Source organism: Myotis daubentonii, chromosome 2 (assembly GCF_963259705.1).
Source record: "Myotis daubentonii chromosome 2, mMyoDau2.1, whole genome shotgun sequence".
Lineage (NCBI taxonomy): Eukaryota > Metazoa > Chordata > Mammalia > Chiroptera > Vespertilionidae > Myotis > Myotis daubentonii.
In genome coordinates, this window is record NC_081841.1 from 4,208,838 (window position 1) to 4,231,832 (window position 22,995).

Below are 22,995 nucleotides of genomic sequence, written 5' to 3' on the forward strand. Positions count from 1 at the left end.
CCCCGTAGGGATCGAGCCCACCACCCGGGCATGTGCCCTTGACCGGAATCGAAGCCGGGACCCTTCCGTCCCCAGGCTGACGCTCTATCCACTGAGCCACACCAACTATGGGTGTCCTAGGTTTCAAAGCAAGACCTTGCCAGGGCCCAAGATGACTGCAGGCTCAGGGAGGCAGGGGGCAGGGGGCGCTTTTTTTCCTGACCTGGGGCTTAGAGTTTGGAGCCACGCTACCCTGGGCTGGGGCTGGGGCTGGGGCTGGCCAGTGGGCTGGTTCAAGGTGCTCAGGCCTCCCCCCTGCCCACCCCTTTCCATATCCTGAAAGAACCCACTTCCAGAGGCAGGCCAGGCGCACCGGGCACCTGGTGCCCCGTGACCTTGGGCAAGCCCTGTCACCTGCCAGCCTCAGACGCTCGCCTGCAGTGAGAAGTCCCTCCCTCTCCACTGTCACGAGCGATAAAGGAGGTAGATGTGAATTCCCTTGCCCAGGCAAGGACCTGTTTCTATTTCCCTGGGTGTCTTTAAAGGCCCAGCCCTAGAGAGGGACCCAACTCTTACCCCTTCTGTGTGTTACGCACTCGCACTCGGAGGTAACTCATCGCGCGAATCCTCACCATCACCTGGGAGATAGAGGCGGCCAGTCCATGTTTGGGATGAGCAGGCTGAGGCTAGGAGCAGGGGGCGGTTTGCTCAGATTCTCAGCCGGGAGCGGGGAGGCTGGGCCCAGCCCTGGCCTTGCCCCTGCTGGAGGGGCCGGAAGCCAGCCCTCTCAGCGGAATCTCTCGCGGGGAGGGAAGGAAGTGCTGGGAGACCTGTGGTTCACCCAGGCTTCTGCCCTGCCCTGCCTTCTCCAGCGCCAAGTCTGTGAAAGGCCCAAGGGCATTCAGGAGAACTCCCCTGGGGTTGGGCCTGCACTGAGCCCGTCCACAGGCACAGGCATCCAGAGGACAGAGGGCAAAGGAGGGGAGGGGAGAGGCTGACCTGGAATGGGACCAGCCGGGGGCTGAGGGTCAAACCTGGGCCCATCTCCCTCAGAAAAGCTCTGTGTCTCATGTGCGGCACTTTGCAGCTCACACAGGCCTCCTTGTCCTATAGGCTGCTGCCAGCACCCCCTCCTCCAGGAAGCCTTCTGGCGTTCTCCCAGGCTGACTTGCTGCCCACTCTCCTCAGTTCCCATGGCCCACCTTGGTCAGTTGACACACTGGGATGTTATCTCCTTGAGTGCGGGGCTGGGCCCCGGCTTGTCCCCCAGTCTCGGGGTATCTGCTGGGTCTTAGGTCTGCCTGAGGTTTCTCAGTAAAGTGAGTCCAAGGCATGGATCTGTATCCTGGCTCCTGTGTGCGTGTTCCCGTATGCGTGTTCCCCTGCGTGCGTGTTCCCGTGTGCGTGTTCCCCTGCATGTGTGTTCCCCTGCGTGTGTGTTCCCGTGCGTGTTCCCGTGTGCATGTTCCCCTGTGTGCGTGTTCCCGTGTGCGTGTTCCCCTGTGTACATGTTCTAATAGGGAGTGAGTGGCACAGCCTATCACAGGCAGGACACTGAACACCAGGTGCAGATCTGGGAGCTATGAAAGCTGCCTCTTGCTTCCTATGGGACCTGGGTGAGCTCCCTCCTTGGGCCCCGCCCGGTGAGATTGTGGGCTGAGAGCCTAGCCTGCAGGAGCCCCACGAGTTTGTTTCTGACTGTGCTTTGTCTCCAGGCCTCAGTGTCCTGATCTGAGGAATAGGTTTCTTGGCTTTCTAATGCCTGTAAGACCTACGTGTGGGGGTGGGGGTGAGAGCCACCTGGCACCTGCCAGTCAGACATCTCAGGTCAAGGGGGACAGGGTAGGCAACTGGACAGGTGCTGGCTGCTGGGGAGGCCAGGGGTTTGAACTACGTCACTCACCTCTGTAGTTTAAACCTCGATTCTTTTCATCCGTCTGTGCCAGAAAAGAATGGGGGTGAGCCCCAAGCCCTCATGCAGCCCCCTTTGGCTCACTTTGTTAAGCTGGACAGACCTACCTTTCTGGTGTTCTCACCAGCTTTGCCTCTCAGCAAAACCAGGAGTCAGGAAACCCGAGTTCAAGAGACCCCTTCCTCACCGTCCCCTGGCCCAGCCCTGCCCTGGCCTGGCCTGGACCGCCGGACCAGGGCCTAGCTCAGCCCACCTGGATCCACACCAGGCCTGGGCCCGTCACCCCCGGCGAGCCATCCCACTGCGCCACACCCTTCCTGTGCTCAGGTGATTCCCCACCCGGAGGCTGCCTGCACTGCACCACCCGCAAAACTATTCTCGGCCCATCTCTGCGCCCTGGAGACTCCAGTGTAGGATCCTCTCTCCTCAGACTGCCTCCTCCGGGAAGCCCTCCCTAACCTCCAAGGCCATGGGGTAGGTTCCCTTCCCTGGGGCTCAGGCTGGACTGTCGGATCTACTTATTTTTCTTCCCACTGGACTGAGTTCCTTGAGCAATCCTATGCGTTTCTGGCACCCTGGGCCTGGCACACAGTAGGTGCTCAATAACTGCTTTTGCTGGTTGGACAGGTCCTGGTGCCGGAAGGACATTAAGGTCATTTCAGAGAAGAGGAGATGGAGTCCCAGAGAAGAGAGGGACCGGGGTTCAAATTCTGACCGCCTGGGACCGATCTGACTGGGCCCTTTACCCCGCCTTTCTGTGCCTCAGTTTCCTTATCTGGAAACTGGTGTGTTAAAGTTGCCTCCTGTGGTTGTGCTGCGTCTGAACCAGGACAAGAGGGGCACTTTGCAAAGCCCCTGAAGATGTGAGTCTTCCCAGCGCTGTTCTAGGGAACTCGGGGTCAAGGCGGGCAGGAGGCTGGTGTCTACTTTGAATTGCAGGCATGCCGGGAGCTCTCTGAGACAGGCCGGCGTCTCCTCCCCAGGCCCAGCAGCCGGCACTTCAGCCGGAGCCTGTGGGCGTGGACAGGGCACCGTCTGCTGAGGGCCCTCCCGAAGCTAGAAGCCACCCCCCGGCCTGCCCTGGGCCCCCCTTATTCGTGGCCACACAATGGGAGAGGGTCCCGTAACGATGCTAAGCAAGGATTCAGAGTTCCCACCAGCAGAGGCCTGCCCGCCCCTGCCCTGGCCAGGCTCACAGCAGAGCCCACCTTCCTCCACCTCCACTGCCCACGTTTTTATATTTTGAGCAGATGAAAGACTTTCATTCCTTTTTCTGATTTTTTTTTTTTTTAGGGGGTCGGGGGAGCAGGGCTGGGATGAGCTGGTCCCTGGCTGCCCGATTTCCTCAAAGCTCTGTTGTGCTGCGAGGACATCAGAGGGCTATGCCTGGCTTCGCAGGGCCCCTGAGCCTCTGCAGGCTGGGGCAGGACTGGGAGGAGGAGGGGAGGGAGCGTGGGGCGACCCTCACCATAGCAGGAGCCGCCTCCCATGGGGGGCTGATGTTAAAACATCGGCCAGGCCTTGGGGCTGCTGCTTCCCACCCCAGGGAGGGGCTCTGCCTGCTGCTGGCCCCTGGCCCGGTCCCCACGCAGCAGCCTGGCGGTGCAGGGGGCGCATGCGTGCGGCGGGAGTGCGCGGCTGTGGAGAATTAATATTCCTGGAACATCGCCCCGGCCGCCTGCACACGCCGAGGAGAATATTACGGCGATTAGCGGTGGGAGTTCGGCCTGCGCGCAGTATCTGGATGGAGAATTCGCTGTGATTAATCTGGCGCTAAGTAGCAGCCTCCGGAGTCCGCGGCTCTGGCATGTTTGGAATGGGAAAGAGCTCGGGAGCGCAGCGAGTCTCCGGGGGCTCTTTGGGGGCCTGCCAGGGCGGCAGCTGTGCCTGGGGTGGGCTGCAGGGCCCTGATGGCCCCAGGCGGGGAGATCGCCCTGTTTGTGGCCGTGGGCGGGCTGCCCGCGGATAAAAGTGTGTTTGGTTCAGAATCTCAGCCCACCGACACTCCCCCCGCCCCCACACCAGGCCTTTCTCTCCCTTTAGCCTCCTGCATTCAGTGTCATAGACCCATGTTCAAATTGGGGCTTTAATGCACTTCCTGCCACCTTTCTGAGCCTCAGTTTCCTCATCTGTACAATGGGACGCATGATTCCTGCGCTGTCCCCGCAGGGAAGAATAACTACCTTTATTCCCACTTTATGGGGCAGGTAACTGAGGCTGGGAGCATTTGCACGGCCAGGGAGTGGCGCCGTGCTATGCAGATGTTGGGGGTTGTTATTAATAATTCTACCAATAACCTGCTTTCAGCGGCCATCCCATTCCTCCCACTTGGGCTCTTTGGGGCCCAGCAGGTCATGTCGGAACCTCCCAGAGCGAGTTGAGGGGAAGCGGCGCAGGGAGAGCACGGCTTATCTTACAGCTCTGAGTCTATAGCCCCGTCTGTCGAGTGGGTAGAAAAGCCCCCCTCGCTGAAGTGGATCTCGGCTGTAAGATCTGTTGTCTGGGGAGGTGACATGAAGACGGTGGTGGCGTGGGCCAGGGGACATCTGCCTGGCCCCGCTTCCTGTCCTCGCCCCCGTCTTCCAGCCTGGTCAGAGGGACACACCCAGCACCAGGGCAGGGAGGGAGCTTGCCGCTCTCACTCGCGAGGTCTTCCTCTAAGGAAGAGGACACGGAGGGTCAGAGATGGAGCGGACCCGCCCCGGGCTGCACGGATGTGGCCATGTTGAGGGGGATCACAGTCTTTGCAACCAGACAGTGTTGACCTTGGACAAGTCTTCCTTTCTCTGAGCCTCCCTTTCCTCATCTGGGGAGTGGAACAGTCATGCCAGCATTTTGGGTAGGACAGCGCTGGCCTGGCACAGAGCAGGCGCTCTGCTGTTCGCAGGAGAAGGCGGAGGTCTGTGGGAGCCACCAGGCCGGGCTGAACGGGTGCCCAGGGGCCAGACTTGTTGAAAGCTCTGGTGGCAGGAGTCCACCGTTGCACTTTTTCACGCCGTTGCTTCAAGCCCCATGTACTGAACATGCCCAAATCTGATTTGCAGGATTGTTTATTATTATTCTTGCCAGTGAGGCCTCAGACCTCCATGGACTCACCATTCTGCCCAGAAATTGATACTGGATCAATCGTCCTCACTCTCCCTTTCCGAAGCCGGTGACATAATGGCCCTTGAAAGAGGGTTGGTTTGTGGCTTCCCAGCAGTACAGTGGTCTGTGGTCTCGGGCAGCTAAATTTGAAACTGGGCTTTTCAGGAGGCGGGCTTTAGTGAGCTCTGAAAGGGCTGGGCACAGTGCAAGGCGGCGGGGGTCACGCAGAGGCGGGTGGGCTCCGTGGGGTTGGCTGTGCATTCACGGCTGACCCCTCGAGGATTGAAGTGGTGGGAGCTGAAATGCGTACCGTTGAATGAATGCATGCGCGCTTGGTTGGGGGTGTGGGGTGCATGCATGCATGATGGGAGGGAGGGGTACCTGCTACGATGAGAAGCAGGAGAGTGTGTTGGTTAAAAGCCGAGGCTCTGGGGCTAGACAGCCTGAGGTTGAAACCTGGCTGTTCTCTTCATTGTGTGACTCAGTTTAGTTCTCTGGGCCTCAGTTTGCTCATCTGTAAAATGGGAGTAACAGCAGTCCCTCACCATCCTCCTAAGAAGCTAAGATGGGGTGCACACAGTAAATACTACCTGCGTACCATTAACTGCTATTATTGCAGTTCTGAAAAGAATTCTGACCGAGGGGTTCCAGGGCTAAGCGTAGGCCTTGGCTCTGCCACTGACCCACCATGGGATCTTGGGCAAGTCCCTTCCTCTCTCTGGGCCTCAGTTTCCACGTCTGTAGAATGGCTGGGCCAGAGATTCTAGCATCCCTCCGAGATCGGTTGTTCTGGTCTCTGTGTTGCTGGCCTTCCACATGCCTAGCACGGAGGCTTCATGGAGCCCTCCAGGACAGCCATCACGCTACCCAAAACCAGGCTCATCTCCACCCCAGTGTGCTGAGTCGCTGGCTCAGAAATACGCCATGCCTCCAGGGGGCTGGGTGTCCCAACTCTTCTGCCTCTGCATTTGCGCCAGCCTCCCTTCCCCCGGCCTCTCTGACCCAGCTTCCTCCCCCAGGAAGCCTCTCCTGCTGGCTCCCCCGCCCCGGCTCCCTCCTCTAAGCCTCTTTTCTGCATCGCTTGCCCTGGCTGGCGATCCCACATCACCCATGTCAAGATGTTTGTGACAAGTTATTGAATAATTGTGCATGTATGACCCTGGTTCAGGGAAACGGAAGGGAACCCACCTTCCTTGTGTATCTGCTCGGCGCCTGGCCCTGTGCTAGGCACTCTCATCTTCTGTTTGCTGTTACCCACTCACTAACTCAGCGAGGCCAGGAGAGTGGTGGCCCTGCTTCCAGGGTGAGGAACTGAGCCCAGGGAGTTATGTGGAAGCCCGTCCTCCCCAGCCCGCCGCAGCCCTCAGCCTTCCCTCCGTGGCACCGGGCAGGCCCCGTTTAGATGAGGGGATCGCGATGCCGCTGACACGGCCCCAGCTCCTGCCAGGAGTCTGCACTGCCCACGTCACTTCACATCCCTTCTCTCCTGTAACCTGACAATAACCTTATAAGGCAGGCGCCTGCTTATCCCCATTTTACAGACGGAGCATATGTGGCTCAGAGAAGTTAAGTAACTTGCTCAAGATCACACAGGAAGGAAGTGGTGGAACCAAGACTTAAAACCAGACAGCTTGACACAGGCTGTGAATTACAATTCCCCAACCACTAACAGCCAACCTTACCTAGGTTTGTCAGCACATATTTCTCTCTTTTTAAAAATCATTTATTTGTTGATTTTAGAGAGAGGGAGAGGGAAAGAGAGATCAGTTCATTCCATTTATGCAGTCACTGTTGATTCTTGTATGTGCCCTGTCCAGTTATCCAGCCTGCACCCTTGGCATAGGGGGACGATGCTCTGACCGACTGAGCGACCTGGCTAGGGCCTCAGTGCGTGTTTGTGGAGTGCCCACCGTGTGCGGGCGCTGTGCCAGGGGGCAGGAGATAAGACAGACCCATGTCCTTGGCTGGTCCAGCAGCCCAGCCAGGGAGGAAGGCAGATGGAAGGGTGGTCAGTTCCGCTGGGTCTGGTGAAACCCTCCGGACAGCACAGCTGCTGTTGCCCCCCTTTCGCAGCGGGGGAAACAGGCTGAGGGGCCCAGGGGCCTGTCCAAGGTCACACACTAGGCAAGGTGGGGAGCTGGGGCCCGAACCCGGCACGCTGCTCAGGGCCCCCCTCTCTTTCCAGCAGTTCCCGTGGTCTCCCAAGGACACTGAGTAGGAGCTGCAATGGGGGCGACATGCAAAGTGGCAGCTAACTTGGACTTGAGGGTCAGAGGAAATGGGGTCTCAGTTGAGACCCTCATGTAACCAGGCACCGGGGAGGGGGAGGGGGAGGGGGAGGGCTGGGGTTGGGGGGAGGGGGAGCGAGTGTTCCAGGCGAAGGGAACAGCACGTGCAAAGGCCCGAGGTGAGAGAAGCATGGTTCCATAGGGGACCGAGTGAAGGTGTTGGTTCGGGCTTCCTGGCTGGTGTTTGCAGGTGTGCACACGTCTTTTGTGAGTGCAGTCACTTTACTGCAAGGGCTGAGTGAGTGTCTGGTGTGGGTTCTGCACTGTGTCGAGTCTTGGGGGGGTGGGAAGGGACTGGTGCAAAGCATGGCGGGAGTCCTGAGAACGGAGGTGGGTGGGAACAGAGCTCTGGGCTGCAGGGAAAGCCTGGGAGAAATGGAGGTACTTTCCAGACAATGGGGACAGCAGAGTTCTGGCCTGAACCCTGGCGTCCTGGGCCCGGGAAGGATGAGATGGGAGAACTGGAGTCTGGTGCTTCGTAGGTCCTCACCAAATGTCAGGCCCAGACGCTCAGGTGAAGGGTGTACCGAGTCTGGGGCAGCCAGTGGCCAGCAGCCCGGATGTCCCATGTGCCAGGGGAGACGGTGGTGCCAGGGGTTGGCACGGGGGCCTGGAGAAGCCTTGGGCTGGGCCTGGGTCTCAGAATGAAGGGAGCACAGCAGCACGGGCTCCGTGGCCTCGCATCTGAGGCAGAGTCTGGAGCACACGTGGTTTTCTCAGAGGAGGTGGGCATCGGATGGAGACCCTGCCAGGCTGGGGTTGACCTGAGCAGCTGAGAGTAGGAGGCTCAGGCTGAGGGCAGGGTCACGGGCCTGGCCCTGGTCTGGAGCCCAGGCACAGGACACCTAAGTCCCTGCTTTGTCTCAGGACATCTTAGGCCTCAGTTTCCCCATCTTGACACGGGGCTTGGGTCCCTACCTCTCGGGCATTGCCGAAGAGTGGGAGGGGGAGTGGGAGGGCCTAGTGCTCAGCCCATCAGAACCAGCACTGCTGGCCGCACCCTGAGGGGCAGGCCTCCTGCTGCTATCACCCGTACCCCCAGGTGGGACTTGGGGTGATGGGGACCGGCCGCCCTGCCTGCCCCACTGAAGCCCCCCTTCGCAGGGGTGGCCTGACCAGAGGTACCAGGCCCAAGTCCGCATTGAGCCCCTGAGGCTTCAGAAAGCCCCGAGGCCGCCTGGCTGTCCCCTTTGCTGGCCCGGACAGCCCTTTTCCCTCGTGCCCCTGCCTCAGACCCAGCTCGGTTCCCTGCTGAGCAGCTCAGAAGAGTCCTTCCCTCTCTGAGCCTCGCCAGGTCTTCCTGAGCCCCACCTGAGGTGGGGAGTCCCAGGCACACAGTAGGTGCTCCATAGCCGTCCTGCTGGCATCTACCCCATGGGCTGTAAGAACAGCAGTGACTGTAGTCCTTTTTTTCTTGTTTTAAAATATATTTTTATTGATTTCAGAGAGGAAGGGAGAGGGAGGGATAGAAACATCAATGATGATAGAGAATCATTGATGGGCTGCCTCCTGCACGCCCCCTACTGGGGATCGAGCCCACAACCCAGGCATGTGCCCTTGACCGGAATCGAACCCGGGACCCTTGAGTCCACAGGCCGACGCTCTGTCCACTGAGCCAAACCAGCTAGGGCAGACTGTAGTTCTTCCCTGTGGTGGGTAGTCACCCCTTTTAAGCCATTCACTCTGGGGCCAATTATAAATAGACACATATCGCCCCTATCTATAGAGATAAAACATTTTCCCCGAGATGAGGCGCCCGCCCCTCCCCCCACGCTAGCACGAGATCTCTGGAGGGATTGGTGCTCTCCTCCCTCCTCCATCCATCCCTCCTCCCTGCCGCTCCTCCATCTCCACCCTGCAGAGGTGAGATCCAGCAGGGGCCATGATGTCAGAGGCTCAGCTGATGTCACCGCCAGGGCCGTGACTTCACTTGCCGGCTTGGGCAGGAGGAGCCGCGAGGAGGCTGCGAGCTGGGAAACTACCCCCCTTCCCTTTCCCTCCCCCGCTTCCCTTTCCCTCCTTCCCATCCTCGTCCTCGCTCTGGAGTTGCTTTCCTCCCCCTGGTGGGCCGCGGTCTGCGGTGGTCTGTCCAGGGGTCTGGGGCAAGTGCCGGGAAGGATGCTGCCGCAAAGGTAACCGGCGTGGCGTGCCGGCGCCTCTCCCTCCGGTCGTGAAAGTTTGCTCTGGTGTGCGAGGCGTGCCCACTGGGCACCCCGCCATGCCAGGCTGCCCTGCCCAGGCTGAGGCCGGGGGCGGGCAGGGCGGGCAGGGGCCTCCCGGGCGGGCCTTCATTGCCTTGTCCCCATCAAAGGCCGCAGCTGCTCAAGTGGCGGCTGCAGCTTTGAAACTGCCATAAAGAGCGGGGAGGGAGGGAGGCGCGGGGGATGTTCAGAGTAGCGCCCAGGAGAACGCGGGCGGAGAGGAGGGGCTGCGCTGGGAGCCCAGCCGCCAGGCAGCAGCAGGGGCGTGAAGGGCAAGGCCCCTGCTCAGAGTCCCAGGGGCCAGGGTTACCATCACCGCCCCTCGTCCCCTCCGGCCCAGCCAGCATCTGTGGCCAGGATCCCGGCCGCGAGGGTGCAGAGGCAGCCGCGGGGGTGGGGGCTGGCTTCTCCCTCTCGCTCCCCGCCCCCCCCCCCATCGTTTCCAGGCATATTTATTCTCCCACCTCCAGCAGGCCATTTGTCAGCGGTGACTTGGGACAAAGGAGGGGGCGGTGGGTGGTCTGCTGTAAGTTGGGCGATGGGCACGGAGCGGGCGGCCAGCGAGAAACGCCAACAATTAAGAGGCAGATCCAGGGCTTTGCTCATTCAGGCTGTCGAGGGAGCCGTCATTTTGTGTGAGCGTGTGTGTGTCTGAGGTGGGAGGAGGAAGAGAGGGGAGAATGACAGGAGAAGGATTATGACATTGTGTTGTCTCTGTTTGTGGTAAATGCAAATCTGGCACCGGCAGCTTCCCCGGGAAAAGCAGCAGCAAGTAACCCAGGCCAGGCCTTGGCCCCGACCCGCCGAGGGAGCCCATGTGGGGCGGCGTGGGGCGTTCTTCCTCCCTCTTTTCTGTCTGGCGTGTGCTGCTTCCATTTATTTTTACAGTGAAGTGCTGAAGACAGACAGGCCGGCATGGCGGGGAGGAGCCGGGCCTCCCTCCTCTCTGCACCCAGCGCCTCCTCAGGCTGCGGGAGGCCCAGGCTGCTCTCCCGACCCCCGGGCATTGCCCTGGCTGGGCTGGCTGCCTCCCTGGGAGGTCTCTGTCCCCGGACGGGGTCGCGGTTCCTGTCATGCCCTTAGCGTGGATGGCTGAGGTCTCGCTCGGCTGCTGCTGCCCACAGCTGCCCCCCCCCGCCCCCCCGGACCGAGGCTGAGATGGGGCTTCAGAGACAGGCCGGGGCTGGTGTGCCCTCCGCCGCAGTGTTGGCCTGGCTGCCCAGGAGGCTGGCAGAGGCTTCTGCTGCCAGGCCGGTGTTGGCAAAGTGTCCCGGGACCTTGCCTCCTCTGACAGGCCCGTGGGGGCAAGGAGCTCGGGCCGGACCCGGGCTGGGAAGCCATCACAGCCCAAGGCTCGGGCTGCGACAAGGCTCCGGCCGGCACGTGGTCGGCACACAGGTGGTCCTGTGACCTCTGGAGCAGGTCTCCAGGGGAGGCAAGGGTGGGTGTCACAGGCCTGGGCCCGAGCGCAGACCCAGAGTTCTGACCTGAGAAGCCAGGGCCGGGCCCTCCTCACCTGGAAGGTCAGGGGAAGGCCGCGGCCAGCGGGGTCCAGCCCATCACACACCGTTCCTTCCCCGGGAGCCGGTCCCTCACCTTGACCTCAACGCCTCCTTTTTGGCCAGGCCACCTTCTGGACTCAGCTCACCTCCTCCAGGAAGCCTCCCCTGCCCTCCGCCCGCCCCATTCCCTCTCTCACAGCACTGGCCACGCTGCGGTCACTTGGGGGCAGGCACTTCCGGGCGTCCTCAGCGTTCGCAGTACCTGCCGGAGCTGAGCAGTGCGGACCGAGGTCTGTGCCTGGAAACCCGCAGCTGCCCAGGAATCTGGGCCACCAGGATGGGACAGTCGCCCTGCCTGGTCCGAGAAGGCGTGAGAGGCTCACTTCCCTCGGGCAGACCCACCCGGGAGGGGGGACTTTTCCCAGGGAGCTGACGGTGAGGGAAGCTGCAGCGACGTCTGTGAGGAGGGTGCCTGTCCCGTGCTGAGAGCCTCTGGTAGTTGAATAATGTCCTTTGGAAATGGGGGGGAGCCTTGTGTGTCTGTTCAGATCCTGGGTCCACAGGTCAGGCTGCACGGGGAGCCGGAGCGTGTGCAGGGTGTGAGGAGCGGTCCCTGCCTGGCCTTCGCCTGGTCTGCGGGCTCTGGTGTCCCGTGGAGCTTCCTGTGCCAGATGGAAAGGGAAGGAAGGGCGAGTAGGCCCTGCCCAAGGCCAAGGTGCTGGGTCCATTCCAGGCCTGGGCTCGAGACCCTCCTGGCCAGAGGTGCTGGGAGCACCAGGCAGGTAGCCGCGGCGAGGGCCGGCTGGCCAGTCAGCTCGCATCACCCAGTCCAGGTTCACAGAGCTGGCACCCTGCAGGCACACAGAGATGGAGAAGCGCAGCAGGCCCCTCCTCCCACAGTCCCCCGATCTGATGTGCCCTGGTGGCTGTGGAGCCCGCGGTCCTGAGTGACAGTCTTCCCCGGCCACTCTCTGGCTGTGTGGCCTCGGGCAGGTTTCCCAGTCGGTTTTAAAAGGCATTGACCTGGGAGTAGTGACCTCTGCCTGCAGGCTGGTTTTGGGGATTGAAGCGACTGCAGGTGAAGCCCTAGCTGGTTTGGCTCAGTGGGTAGAGCATTGGCTTGCAGACTCTAAGGGTCCCTGGTTTGATTCTGGTCAAGGGCACATGCCCGGGCTTTGGGCTCGATCCCCAGTCGGGGGTATGCAGGAGGCAGCTGATCAATGATTCTCTCATCATTGATGTTTCTCTCCCATTCCCCTCCTCTCTGAAATCAATAAACATAAATTTAAAAAAAATAAAGAGACTGCAGGTGCAGCACCTGCACACAGTAGGTGCTCAATTAATGACAGCTATGGTTATGAGGGAACTGGCTATCCCAGCAACTTGGGCACAGAAAAAAGTTCTCCTTGGAGTGCCTCCGTGAATTCTGAAGGGCAATCAAAGAGGGCTTCCAAGAGGAGGTGGCATTTGAAGGCCTTGAAGAATGAGTGGGAATTAGCCAGGCAACGGCAGGGGAGGGTATTCCACCAGAAGGAAGTGCAAGAGCAGAGCTTCAAGGTGTAAAAGGCTAGTCACCTCGTGGCAAAGCCCAGGGAGGGGAAGGGGACGGGCCAGTCTCCGCAGTGGGAGCCATTTCTGGAGGAAGGGAGACCTGACTTGAAGACAGAGCGGGCCGGTTCACACAAACATCTCCCGCTCACTGCAAACTCGCCTTCTGGGTGTTCGGACCCTAGAGCTTCAGAAGGTTCTCTAGGATCCTGGCTTGTTCCCCGACGACCCCATGCCAGCCTGGATCTCCTCTTAACTTGGAGCCTCAGGACTCCTGGGGTCCTGGACCGGCCCAGGCCCCACTCTGAGCTGGGGCCAACCCTGCCAGGGAAGCAGAGTGGATGCCCGGTCCCTGACTGGCGTGAGGGCACTCCATGCCTGTTAGCTTAGAGAGAAGGCGGCCGAGGAGCGTGAAGGACCGACCACCCAGTGTCCGTGGGTGTCCCCAATCTCTCGAGCCAGTTTCCCTCGCTGTGAAATGGGGATGGTGATTAACTCACATCTGTGAGCACTTACTATGAGTTAGGCAGTCTCCCCCAACTTTGCCCAACATGTTAGGGTGGAGGTGGGGGGACAGGGCACCCCAGAAGCCAGAAGCATGCCAGGAAGAGCCACGGAGATTTGGTGTTTCCTGGGTGAGGCTATGCTGGCACCCTGGTAGTATGGGCAAGATCAGAGGGAAGCGGATGGCTGGAGATCCCCAAGGGCCCACCTGCCGCTGCCAATGAGCCACCTGGGTTGGACACCCCTCACTCATGGCAGAGCCACCAAAACACCTCGGGCCCTGAGCGAGCCGTGGCCCCCATCTGCGCCCCGGTGGTCCTCCCTGTAGGATGGCGGCTGGGGCTGGCTCGCCTCTCACTTCCCCTGGCTGTGAGGCTGCGTGGCCACAGAAGACCCAGGGCTGTGATTCTCTCGTCTCTCTGATTTTCTTGGATGGCTTCCATGTAGGTTGTGACTTGGGCGGTATCATCTGCCCATTGATTTTTCCAGAAAGGATGTTTCTTCCCTCCTATTCTTCACTCGGCCGCAGATGAACAACCTTGTGCCTGGCCTTCCCACTGCTCCTCCTGCTCCCAGCAGCTCACCTCACCTGGGCTGCAGCTGGGACCTGAGAGGACCCAGCAGGGTCGTGGCTCCCAGGAGGCCCCAGGAGGGCATGGGGCTGTCCCAACACCTTGCGATGTGCACAAGTTCGGGAAGCGCCCTGGGAGTGGGCGTATACAGAGCCGGGGAGCTACCTCGGGCCCACACTGGCTGCGAGGCTCAGTTACCGCGAACACCTGGCTGCTCACATACTACCCCTCCTCTCCTTAGCACAGCCTGCTCACCCCTTGTTTACGGTCTGTGCTGGGTGATGGCAGGATGAGTGATTCCACTACAGCATATGGTGCGACTGAGGCCAGGATAATGGAAACAGCGCAGCCCTGTGGCGGGCGCTATTATTGTCCCCATTCTACAGATGAGAAGGCCGAGCTCGGAGGGCTTGGGGAGCTGGCTCAGGGTTGCAGCGCCCTCCACCCTCCCGTCCTTTCATACCCCTCACCCACTACCAAGAAGGAGCCCGTGAGGGTTATAATGCTGGGAGCCCGTATGAGTCAGGGCAGGTACGGGGAGTCCAGAGACCATTGGGGAGGGAGGTTGGGGAGACATGAAGCCTGTAATGAGATGGTTGCCATCCCAGCTTGTCACTGCCCACCCGGGGTCCACAGGGAATGGGACTAGCGGTCACTGGTGCACGGGGGAGGGGCGCCGCACAAGGCCATGGCCTTCGAGGGGCGCGCGCGCGCGCGCGCGCGGGTGCCGTCTTTCTCCGGGAGGTTTCTGCCCACCTTCACTCAGCCAGGGCCTGGGGCTGGCTTACGGGCTCTGCGTGGGTTCACGTCCCGGCCCTGCCGCTCACTGGCTTTGTGGTCACAGGCGAGCCGCAGTTTCCACGCCTGTTAAGTGGGATCATTGTAAACTCACCCCAGAGGCTGGTGAGGACGACTTGAGTTAATGCAGGTAGCTCAGCACGCCCGTTAAGAGCTGTAGGAATGTTCTCCGCGGTTGTCCCTCAAATCAGCTGACTCCCTCACACACTGAGCATTTACTGAGCGCCTGCTGTGTGCCGACACCAATCCCAGGGAGCCACGGACTCGTCACTCAGGGCCCTCCGGTGCCCTGGACCTGACGGTAGGGGAACAGCCTGCGAGAATTGGTGTGTTGGCTCCCACTGCTGGCGTGACAGGCATCCTGATGAAATATGTCACTTCAGAATATTTTTAGAAAAAATTTCTGGAAAGTGTCCTTAATACCATGGGAGCTGTACAGCCTGATCTATGATCAGGGTCTTGTCTTGGCTTTGCCATGACTTGCCGGGGGTCCTCCCTCTCCTGGGACTCGGTTTCCTCCTCTGTAAAGAGGAGCGGCAGCTGGCCCATCTGGAGGACGGCCCCAGCCCGGACTCTCGTGGGGAGAGCACCTTACAGCTGTTGGGGGCGTTCGCTCTGTGGCCTGTCATTCGCGAGGTGGTCGCCGGCGGATGCCCGTGCGGGGTCCTGCTGGGTGCTGGCCCTGGGTGTGGACATCGGCGGGGTGCCGGCTGTGCTCTCAGGGGTTCCCCGAGGCGTGGCCTTACTAAAACCTTGATTTTGTGATTTCCAGAGAACATGGAAGGCCCCTCAGGCAGCCTGGCCCCTTCCAGGGGAAATGCTGGTAAGTGTCTCGTCCGTCCTCTCTGTTCGTTCGTTCCACACATGCTTTTGGAGCAGCTCCGTGTGCTGGGGATGGTGCGGGAGAGCTGGAGGCCAGCTCTGTCCTTCGGAGCTCGGTCCAGGAGGATCTGGGAATCCCACATCCAAATGACCAGATGTCTGAGGCTCAGGGCTGGTCGGACGCAAAGCCTGCACTTTGCAGAAGATGCTCGGCCTCAGGGCAGCTGGCAGGATCGGTAAAAATGAGTATTGACTGTTCCCTCTGCTGGGATCCCCTTGTCCCCGTGGGATAAAGTCCCCACGCCTGTGGCGGCCTGCGCTGTCTTGCTTCAGCTGCATCTCCAGCTTCTCGTGTCTGTTACATTGCTCTGGCCTCCTTTCCCTTCCCGAAATCTGCTTGCTCCCCCCTATCTCAGGGCCTTCGCTGTGCCTGCCACCTGGAGCTCTCTTCCAACCTCAGCACATGGCTACCTCCTGTCTGTCCTTCAGTTCTCATCCCAAATGTCCTGGACCCCCAAGACCCAGGGTCCTATTGTACACCTTCTGGGCACCTGCCACGCTGTCTCACTAATGTATGTCGTGGCTGTTACCAAATGATTATTTATGTGACAGGCCATTCCCTCTAGTGGCCCCATGGGACTGTAGGCTCCATGGCAACAGGGACCCTTGGGCTCCAGGCGTGGCATATGGCAAGGGCTCAGTCAGTGTTTGTTGAATGAATTTATGATGAGTATTAAAGTAAGGCTTCAAGAAGGTGGTGGCATTAGACTGAAACTTGAAAGAGGGTATAATTCCAACATACAGGGAAGAGGTAGGGCTTCGTGCTTTGGGGCACAGGCGGGCGGGAACACAGCTCCAAACTGTGTTTGGCAAAGAGGCGGCATAGGACACGTGAGAGAAGGTGGAGGACGGAGCTGGGCCAGATGAGGGCTTCGTGTTCCAGGTGGAGGAGAATCGGCTCGAACTCCGCAGGCACTTGGGGCCCGTTGGAAACCTTGGGGCCAGAGGGAGTGGGGGCAGAGCTGGCTCAGGGTAACCGAGGAGCCTGCTGCAGGGGCGGGTGGGCCGGGAAGAGGCCGAGCCCGGAGGACCGGCTGGGAGTTGGAGAATCTGTTGACGCTGCTGCTTTCCCTTTCCTGGAACCACACGTGTGCCTTGGCAGCTGTCCTGGCGAGGAGATGCAGGGCAGGGATGAGGAACCTCACGTGGCATGGCTGCTTCCAGAGGACAGTCAGCTTGGTGGCAGGGCAGCCGCTCCCGAGTCGCCGGAGGGAGGTGGAGTGGGGGGAGCATCGATGCCCGCATGGCTGAGCTTCCCTGATGGAGGAGGCAGCACCCAGCTTTGCAGATCTGCACCTGTGTCCTGGCATCTTCCCGGGGGTCCGGGGATCCTGACACCGAGGGACCAGCCTGTGGCAGATGAACAGAAGCATTGCCCTCCAAGCCAGCAAGCAAGACCCCGCTCTGTGCCCAGAGGGCGCGCCACTGATGTGGTCAGAAGAGCCGGGCTTCTCAGGAAGGACCCGGCGACGGGTCCCAGTTCTGGCCCTTCGCGGCGTGTGCCGCTGGGCATCTTGTCAGCAGCTCTGCGCTCGGCTTCTTCAGCTGTGAAGTGGGAGTTGCTCGGGCCCGTGAAAGCGAGGGGCGAGGACACGCAGGGAGCCCCACGCAGAGGGAGTGGTGGCTGTATCATGGCTGCACTTTTCTCCCTGGTTTGAATTCTTCGCAGGAAGCTTGGGTTTCGGGCTTAAAATGAAGAGCGTGTCAACAAAACAGGCTGGAACAAAGTCTTTTCCCAGCATGCCTCAGCATGTGGCACTGCCTTGCCGTGGAGCCCCGCAGAGATGGGGCTAAAAGTCCTGAGCTTTCAAGCAGAAATAATCCCAAAGGAAAGGACCCTCCGTATTGTTATCTCGTGATGAAGCGAAGCTGGAGCCTGCCGCCCAGCCCACCAGCTTCACATTCCAACCCTGCCCCTTCCTCGTGGCTCTGGGCCCCCGTTTCCTCGTCTGCAAGATGCCCTCATGCCAGCGTGCACCTCACAGGGCTGCGGTCAGGATTAAGTGAGTTAATGCAGGTGAGGTGCTGAGGACACGCCTTGGCACTGCGATGGCTAGATTATTTCATTTTCACTTTAACTCATTTTCACTTTAACTCCTTGTGGTGCGCAGCGGGGGCTCTGGGGCCAGAAGGCTGAGTTCAGATCCCAGCTCTGCCACCTGTTAGCTGTGGCACTTTGGGGATGTCTCTCAACCTCTCTGTTCCTTTCCTTGTCTGTACCATGAAGATGATAAGCCCTGCCTCATAAGGCTGTTGGGAGGAGTGAAGGTAAGACACCCCACTCCCTGGAGGCGGGCAGATCCCTCAGCTCCTCCTCCCACTCCAATTTCCCGATGGAGGAAGGAATTCGGACTCAGAGCCATATGCTGAAGGACAAGGCAGGGGTGTCCTGGGGGTGAGACCAGGCTGGGCCCCCAGCTCAGTGACCAGGGCTGGGCCCTCGCACAGGGGCCGCCCAGGGAGAGTTGTGCCACCAGGGGCAGGAGTGCCGAGTGGGCTGAGGGCTGCTCCACGTGGGGCCAGGCTGCAGGGGCCTCCAGCCGCCCAGCTGTGTCTCCTCCCGTGTCCTCTCTCTGCTCACCTGGGGGGAGATGAATGCCTTGGCCCTGGCGCACAGCGAGGCCACCAGCTGGGGAGGCCGCGGTCTTCCAGGCAGACTGCCCAGCCTCCAGGGCTTCCACATGTCCTGTGGGGAGAGGCTGGTGCCGACCCTGCTGCCTCTCATGCCTCTTTCCCCGTCCGCCTGCAGACTTGGGGCCCACCAACTCTCTGCGTCCATGCGTCTGTCCCCTGTTTACCACGTGCTGGGAGGCTGTGGTGAAGAGTGCAGCCTCTCAAGGCCTGGAATCAGATCCCACCTGCGCCTCTTCCAAGCCGTGAGCCTTGGGACAAGTTACGTAAACTCTGTGCTCAGTGGCCCCCTCTGTGAAGTGGGGTTGGTAACAGTACCAGCCTCATCAGGTTGTGGCGAACACACAGTGCCCGTCACAGTCACCCACGTCCCGCACAGGATGCTGGAGACCCCAGCGAAGCAGAGGCGTGTGCCCTACAAATGCTCATACTCCCGGGAGAGATGGACACGGTCACATAAACAGCCCAGTGACCAGTGGGAGCTAAAGAGGGAGCCACGACTTCCATCCCACGCCTCCTGGGCAGCGGTCGCCGAGATCCCGTGATACAAATTCACACCAAGCGCGTCACAGATACCCGGCCTCATCTCTCCTTCCCCTCGCCCTGCACTGGCACAGCCCTCCTGGGAAGAGCAGGTGGCTGTCCCCACACGGCGAAGTCTTGGTGTTCCCTGGCCCTGGGGAGCCTCCCAGGCCCCTTTAGCCTTACAGCCAGCCCTGTCCTTGCCCCAGAAAGACTTATTCTAAGCCCCTCTGCCCTCTCCAGCGGGGCTGGCAGCCCAGCACCCAGCAGGTGCTGTGTGGAAGGAAGGCGTGCCACCAGGGATCTGGCCACCCTGCTGCTTGTGTACTCTTTGCTTCCATCTGGTTTGCATGGGGGAAGTGCCTGGCTTGGGACAGGCTCTGCAGGATGCTGTGGGGGTTCCCCACTCTGCTAACCTGAGGCTCTCGTCAGTTGGTGTGCTCGAGTCGGCAGGAGGCCCGCCGAGAGGAAGGGGAGGTGGGGCCCGCAGAGGGAGAAGGGCGAGGGCTGCACGTGTGCTCAAGAGCCTGCGAGCGAGCGAGAGGAAGGACGTCCGCCGGCCGCTGAAGGCACGACACGCGGCTCACCCGGCACAAGTCACTGATCTGCCGGGCAGGGCCGTCTCCTCAATCAATCCGCACTGACACGTGGTCGCGGAGGCAGTGCCCTAGAGGCAGGAGGCTCCATTTGTAATCCCAGAGTGGCCCAGGCGCCTGGAGGAGGGCAGAGGAGCTTGTAATAAAGGGGGTGACACGGTTTCCAAAAGCCATCTCGGAGCCGGAGGAGGAGGGACAGGATTCATTTAGCTTCTGGAACTGAAACCACTGATTCCGTTGAATAAGTATTTTCCGAGTGGACTGGGTTGGGGAGGGAAACAATGAATCTCATGAATCTACTGTCTTTTTCTTAAAGTGTGGGAGGAAAAACAGGATTCTTGAAGATGAGACAGTGAGAGAACAATAGAAGATGCTAACATGGTCAAAGAGGAGGGGGCTCCCAGGTGCTGAGCTCTGGCCCCTGTGGGATCTGGGGCAATGATTTAACGTCTCTGAGCCTCCGTCTACTCATGTGTTGTATTATGTCCACAGCATAGAACTGTAGCTGTTGTTATCATGTGCCTGGTACTGAACTGAATTCTTTATGTAAATCTCTAGATTCTCATAAAACTTCTGTTAGGAGGGAGGTCATATTATCCTCATTTTGTGGCTGAGGAAACCACCGTTCAGAGAGGTGAAATCAATTGCCCAAGGCCACACAGCCCAAGAGTACCCCAAATCTGCCTGTTGGCCATAACACCCACACATGCTCTTTTCCCAAATGGCACCAGAAGGGAAAAGTGACAGACCGCCACTGCTAAAGGAGCCGCGGCTGGCCTGGCCCTAGGCCTGGGAAGTTTGCAGGTGGAGGTCAGCTGGGCAGTGTTCCAGCGGGGTCCAGCGGAGTGGGCGGGGGCTATGGAGTCAGTCCCAGGACAGGAAGCAGGAGCAAACTGAGAGCCTGCATTCGTTATCTGTCTGCATTCTTGTCCTTTGTCACCATTCATTTCATGTTCCAGTCCCCCAGTCTGTAACCTGAGTAAGTTGAGAAGAGGGGAAAGGGAGGGAGGAATGACGGGCAGGAGACTGTAAGGAAAAGGGCTGCCCCCTGCTTCATGAGTTCTCTCAAGAAATCGAGGGTGCCCCCAACACTCAGGGTTCACAAAGCTCCCCTACATCCTTCCGTGTTGGTCCGGAGAACATGGGTCTGTGCTGAGAGTCCCCCCAGCCTTTCCCTCTGCAGCCCTGATCCAAGCAGAAGCCAGCACTGGTCTTTTTAAAAGTCTTGGTGCCAAAGAATTTGAAAATGAAACTCGCAGAACAATGGGAACTGCCAAAGGGCAGGGCCCCACAGCCTGTTCAGCTCTGCCCCGGAAGAGCCTGCACCCCGCCGGGCATGCAGGAGGCGTGGGGAACCCAGTCGTCAAGCGTCGCCTTGACCCACATTAGAACTGGCCCCCACTTTGTGAGATTGGACAAAAGCCAAGAGATATCACTGCCGTCTCCACTCACATCCTCCTGAGGTGCCAGGACCAACTCAGGCCCTGCCTGGGATCCCAAAGCTGGGGGTGGGTGTGGCCACGGCCAGGACCCTCCTTGGGTGGCCTAAGGCAAGGCAAAGTGTTAATGTGTCTGGCTAGGTGGGGTGAGAGGTGAAAGGGTAGAGCCAGGCCCTGGGGAGCTGTGTACCTCAAATGCACCTAAATCTGGGCCCCCGTCACACCTGGTTCCTATCAGCCCTCACCTGCGGGGCAAAGCACTTCTCCAACTCCAATTTACTTTCCAGTCGGGCTGCTTCAGAAAAGGAACAACTCTAACATCTAGAACCGGCAATTTTAGCCAATGTTAAGGTCATCCGTGCCCAGGTGGGAGACTGAGGCCCAGAGCGGGGAGAGAACCTGGCCAGGCATCCAGGTGAGTCGCAGACAGGGTCACCATCCCTTCAAATACATCTCACCCTCACTGGCCTCACTTTTGAGAGCAGTGGGTCAGGCGGCACACACATCTCGGGGGTGGTTCTACAACGGAGATTTCCTTTTAAACAGCCAAGCCATTCCTTTGCTCCATAAAACATACATGAGATTTGCAGAGGAAGTCTGGGAACCGCCTGCGGCCTTGGCACCACCAAGCCGCCACCTTATCTCCAAATTAATTCTGGACTCTGGATCCAGCCAACCAGGCACTGCAGGTTTTAAGGCCGCCGCCGGCGAAGGCAACTGGCATTTGGTGAGCATGCATTTCACATGTGAAACTGGGGGGCCTCCCCACTCCCCGTTTCATGAAAACAACGGGATCTGGGGGCCCAAGTCATCCATCCGAGGAGACGTGGGGCCAAGAGGTGGAGGCGGCCAGGGGACCGGGTCTGCAGGGCCCTGAGGGCGTTGGGAGGCAAGAGCCACCGCCGTGCCCAGCCCTTCTGAGCAGGTGACCAGGAGGGGGTCTGGCCCTGGTTCGCGGGCCCCCTCGGCGGTCAGAACCGGTGGGATGCTGCGGTTGGAGGCCCCCGGGGCTCCCGCGACCCCGGGCCACTAACTCCCCACAAAGTTGGCTCGCCGTCACTCCCAGGAGGACGGACGGGAGCTGCGGGCCAAGATGGCACGGGGCGCGCGGCGGCACGCTCGTCCTGCGCCCCGCGGCCGCCGAGAGGAGACCCGCGCGACCCCCGCGGCCGGGCTGGGGTCGGACCGGCGCGCGCAGGCCTCGGCGCCGCCGCACGCGGGTGGGCACGCGCGTGCGCGCCGGCCCCGCCCCCCGACGCCCCGCCCCCGCCGCGCGCCCGCCCGCGCGCCGCGGCCTCGAGCCTCCCCATTGGCCGCGCGCCGTCACCTGACGCTCTGTTATTTCCTGTGTGTTGGGAGAATGGAGAGAAAAAATCCCGAATCGAGCGGCTTTCCACCCCTGCGAGGCGGCCGCGGCCTCCGCCTGGGGAGCCCGCCCTGAGGCGCGCCCGACCGGGGAGCGAGCGCGCCGGCCGGAGCGAGCCTCGAGGGGCTGCGGCCCCGGCCCGCCCCGCCGCCGGCCCGGGCGCCCGAGCTGGAGGCGGCGGAGGCTCCCCCACCCCCACCCCGCGCAGCACCGCCTGCCGCCGCTCCCTCCCCTCCCGCCCCCGGCCGAGGCCGAGGGACCGGGCGGGGGTCCCCCGCAGGTAACCGCCACCCGGGAGGGGGGTAGGGTCCGGGCTGAGGAGCGGGGTCCGGGCTGAGGCGCTGGGGCCAGGCCGGGATGTCCGGCCTCGAGGGCTGGGGGCAGAGGTACTTGCCCGGCCCGACCTGGGAGTGCTGGGACCCCCGACTCTGAGGCCGGGACTCGGGGCGCCGGGGGCCATGGCCCGGCCCGACCCGGAGTGCAGAGAGGAGGGGCCTGGTCGGGCCGCGAGGGCTGCCGAGGGGAAGAGCCCGGCCTGGCACCCGGGCGTGAGGGGTCTCGGTCCGGCCTGGGGGTCCCTCGGGGCTTGGACACTGTCCTAGCCCGAAGGTGCCGAGGAGCAGGGGTGGGGTACCTGCCGGTCGCGGTCTCGGGTGCCCAGGAGGAGGGTGCGAGCGGGCGGTGCCCGGGGGTCGGCGGGGTCAGCGCCGCCGGCCCCGGGGCCCCTGACCGCCTCGGGGACCGGGCTGCGCTCGCCGCTTCGCTTCGGGCTGGGGGCGAGGCCGGCGGGCGGAGGGCCGGGCTCGGGGCTGGGAGGGGCCGGCCGGGCTCCCGGGAGTCGGAGCGCGCCCGGGCCGCGGGAGGGACGGGGACCCGCCGATGGCCATGTGAACACCTGAAGCCATGTGGACGCGGCTGCTCCTCGCCGGTGGGGGGCGGAGGGCAGGTAGCGGCTGGCCCGGCGCAAGGTCCCGGCGCGGGGTGGGGCGGGAGCGCCGCGCAGGACACACTTCCTGCGTGGGGTGTGCTCCTCCCTCGCCGCGGGGAGCAGGCGGGGCGGGGGGTCCAGTGGTCCGCGCGGGCGGGCGGGAGCCCGGGGCGCTCAGCTCGTGTTCCCCGTTGGAGGGGAAAGCGGGGCTGATCGGGCCCTGCCCGGCGGCCGCGGCGG

General features: G+C 61.3%; 1 protein-coding gene across 4 annotated transcripts in view; it reads left to right on the forward strand.

Moving 5' to 3' along the window:
- Positions 1-22,995, forward strand: part of TCF20 (transcription factor 20) — a 163,278-nt gene that overhangs the window by 60,356 nt on the left and 79,927 nt on the right. For 2 of the 4 annotated variants that reach the window (XM_059680760.1, XM_059680762.1), the window contains exon 2: positions 15,164-15,214. The exons of 1 other annotated variant lie outside the window; for it this stretch is intronic. In XM_059680760.1, coding sequence (XP_059536743.1) covers positions 15,164-15,214 — 51 coding nt within the window. Of the gene's footprint in view, positions 1-15,163; positions 15,215-21,793; positions 22,108-22,995 lie in introns of those variants that run through there. One more of the 4 variants, XM_059680763.1, reaches the window with a different exon arrangement.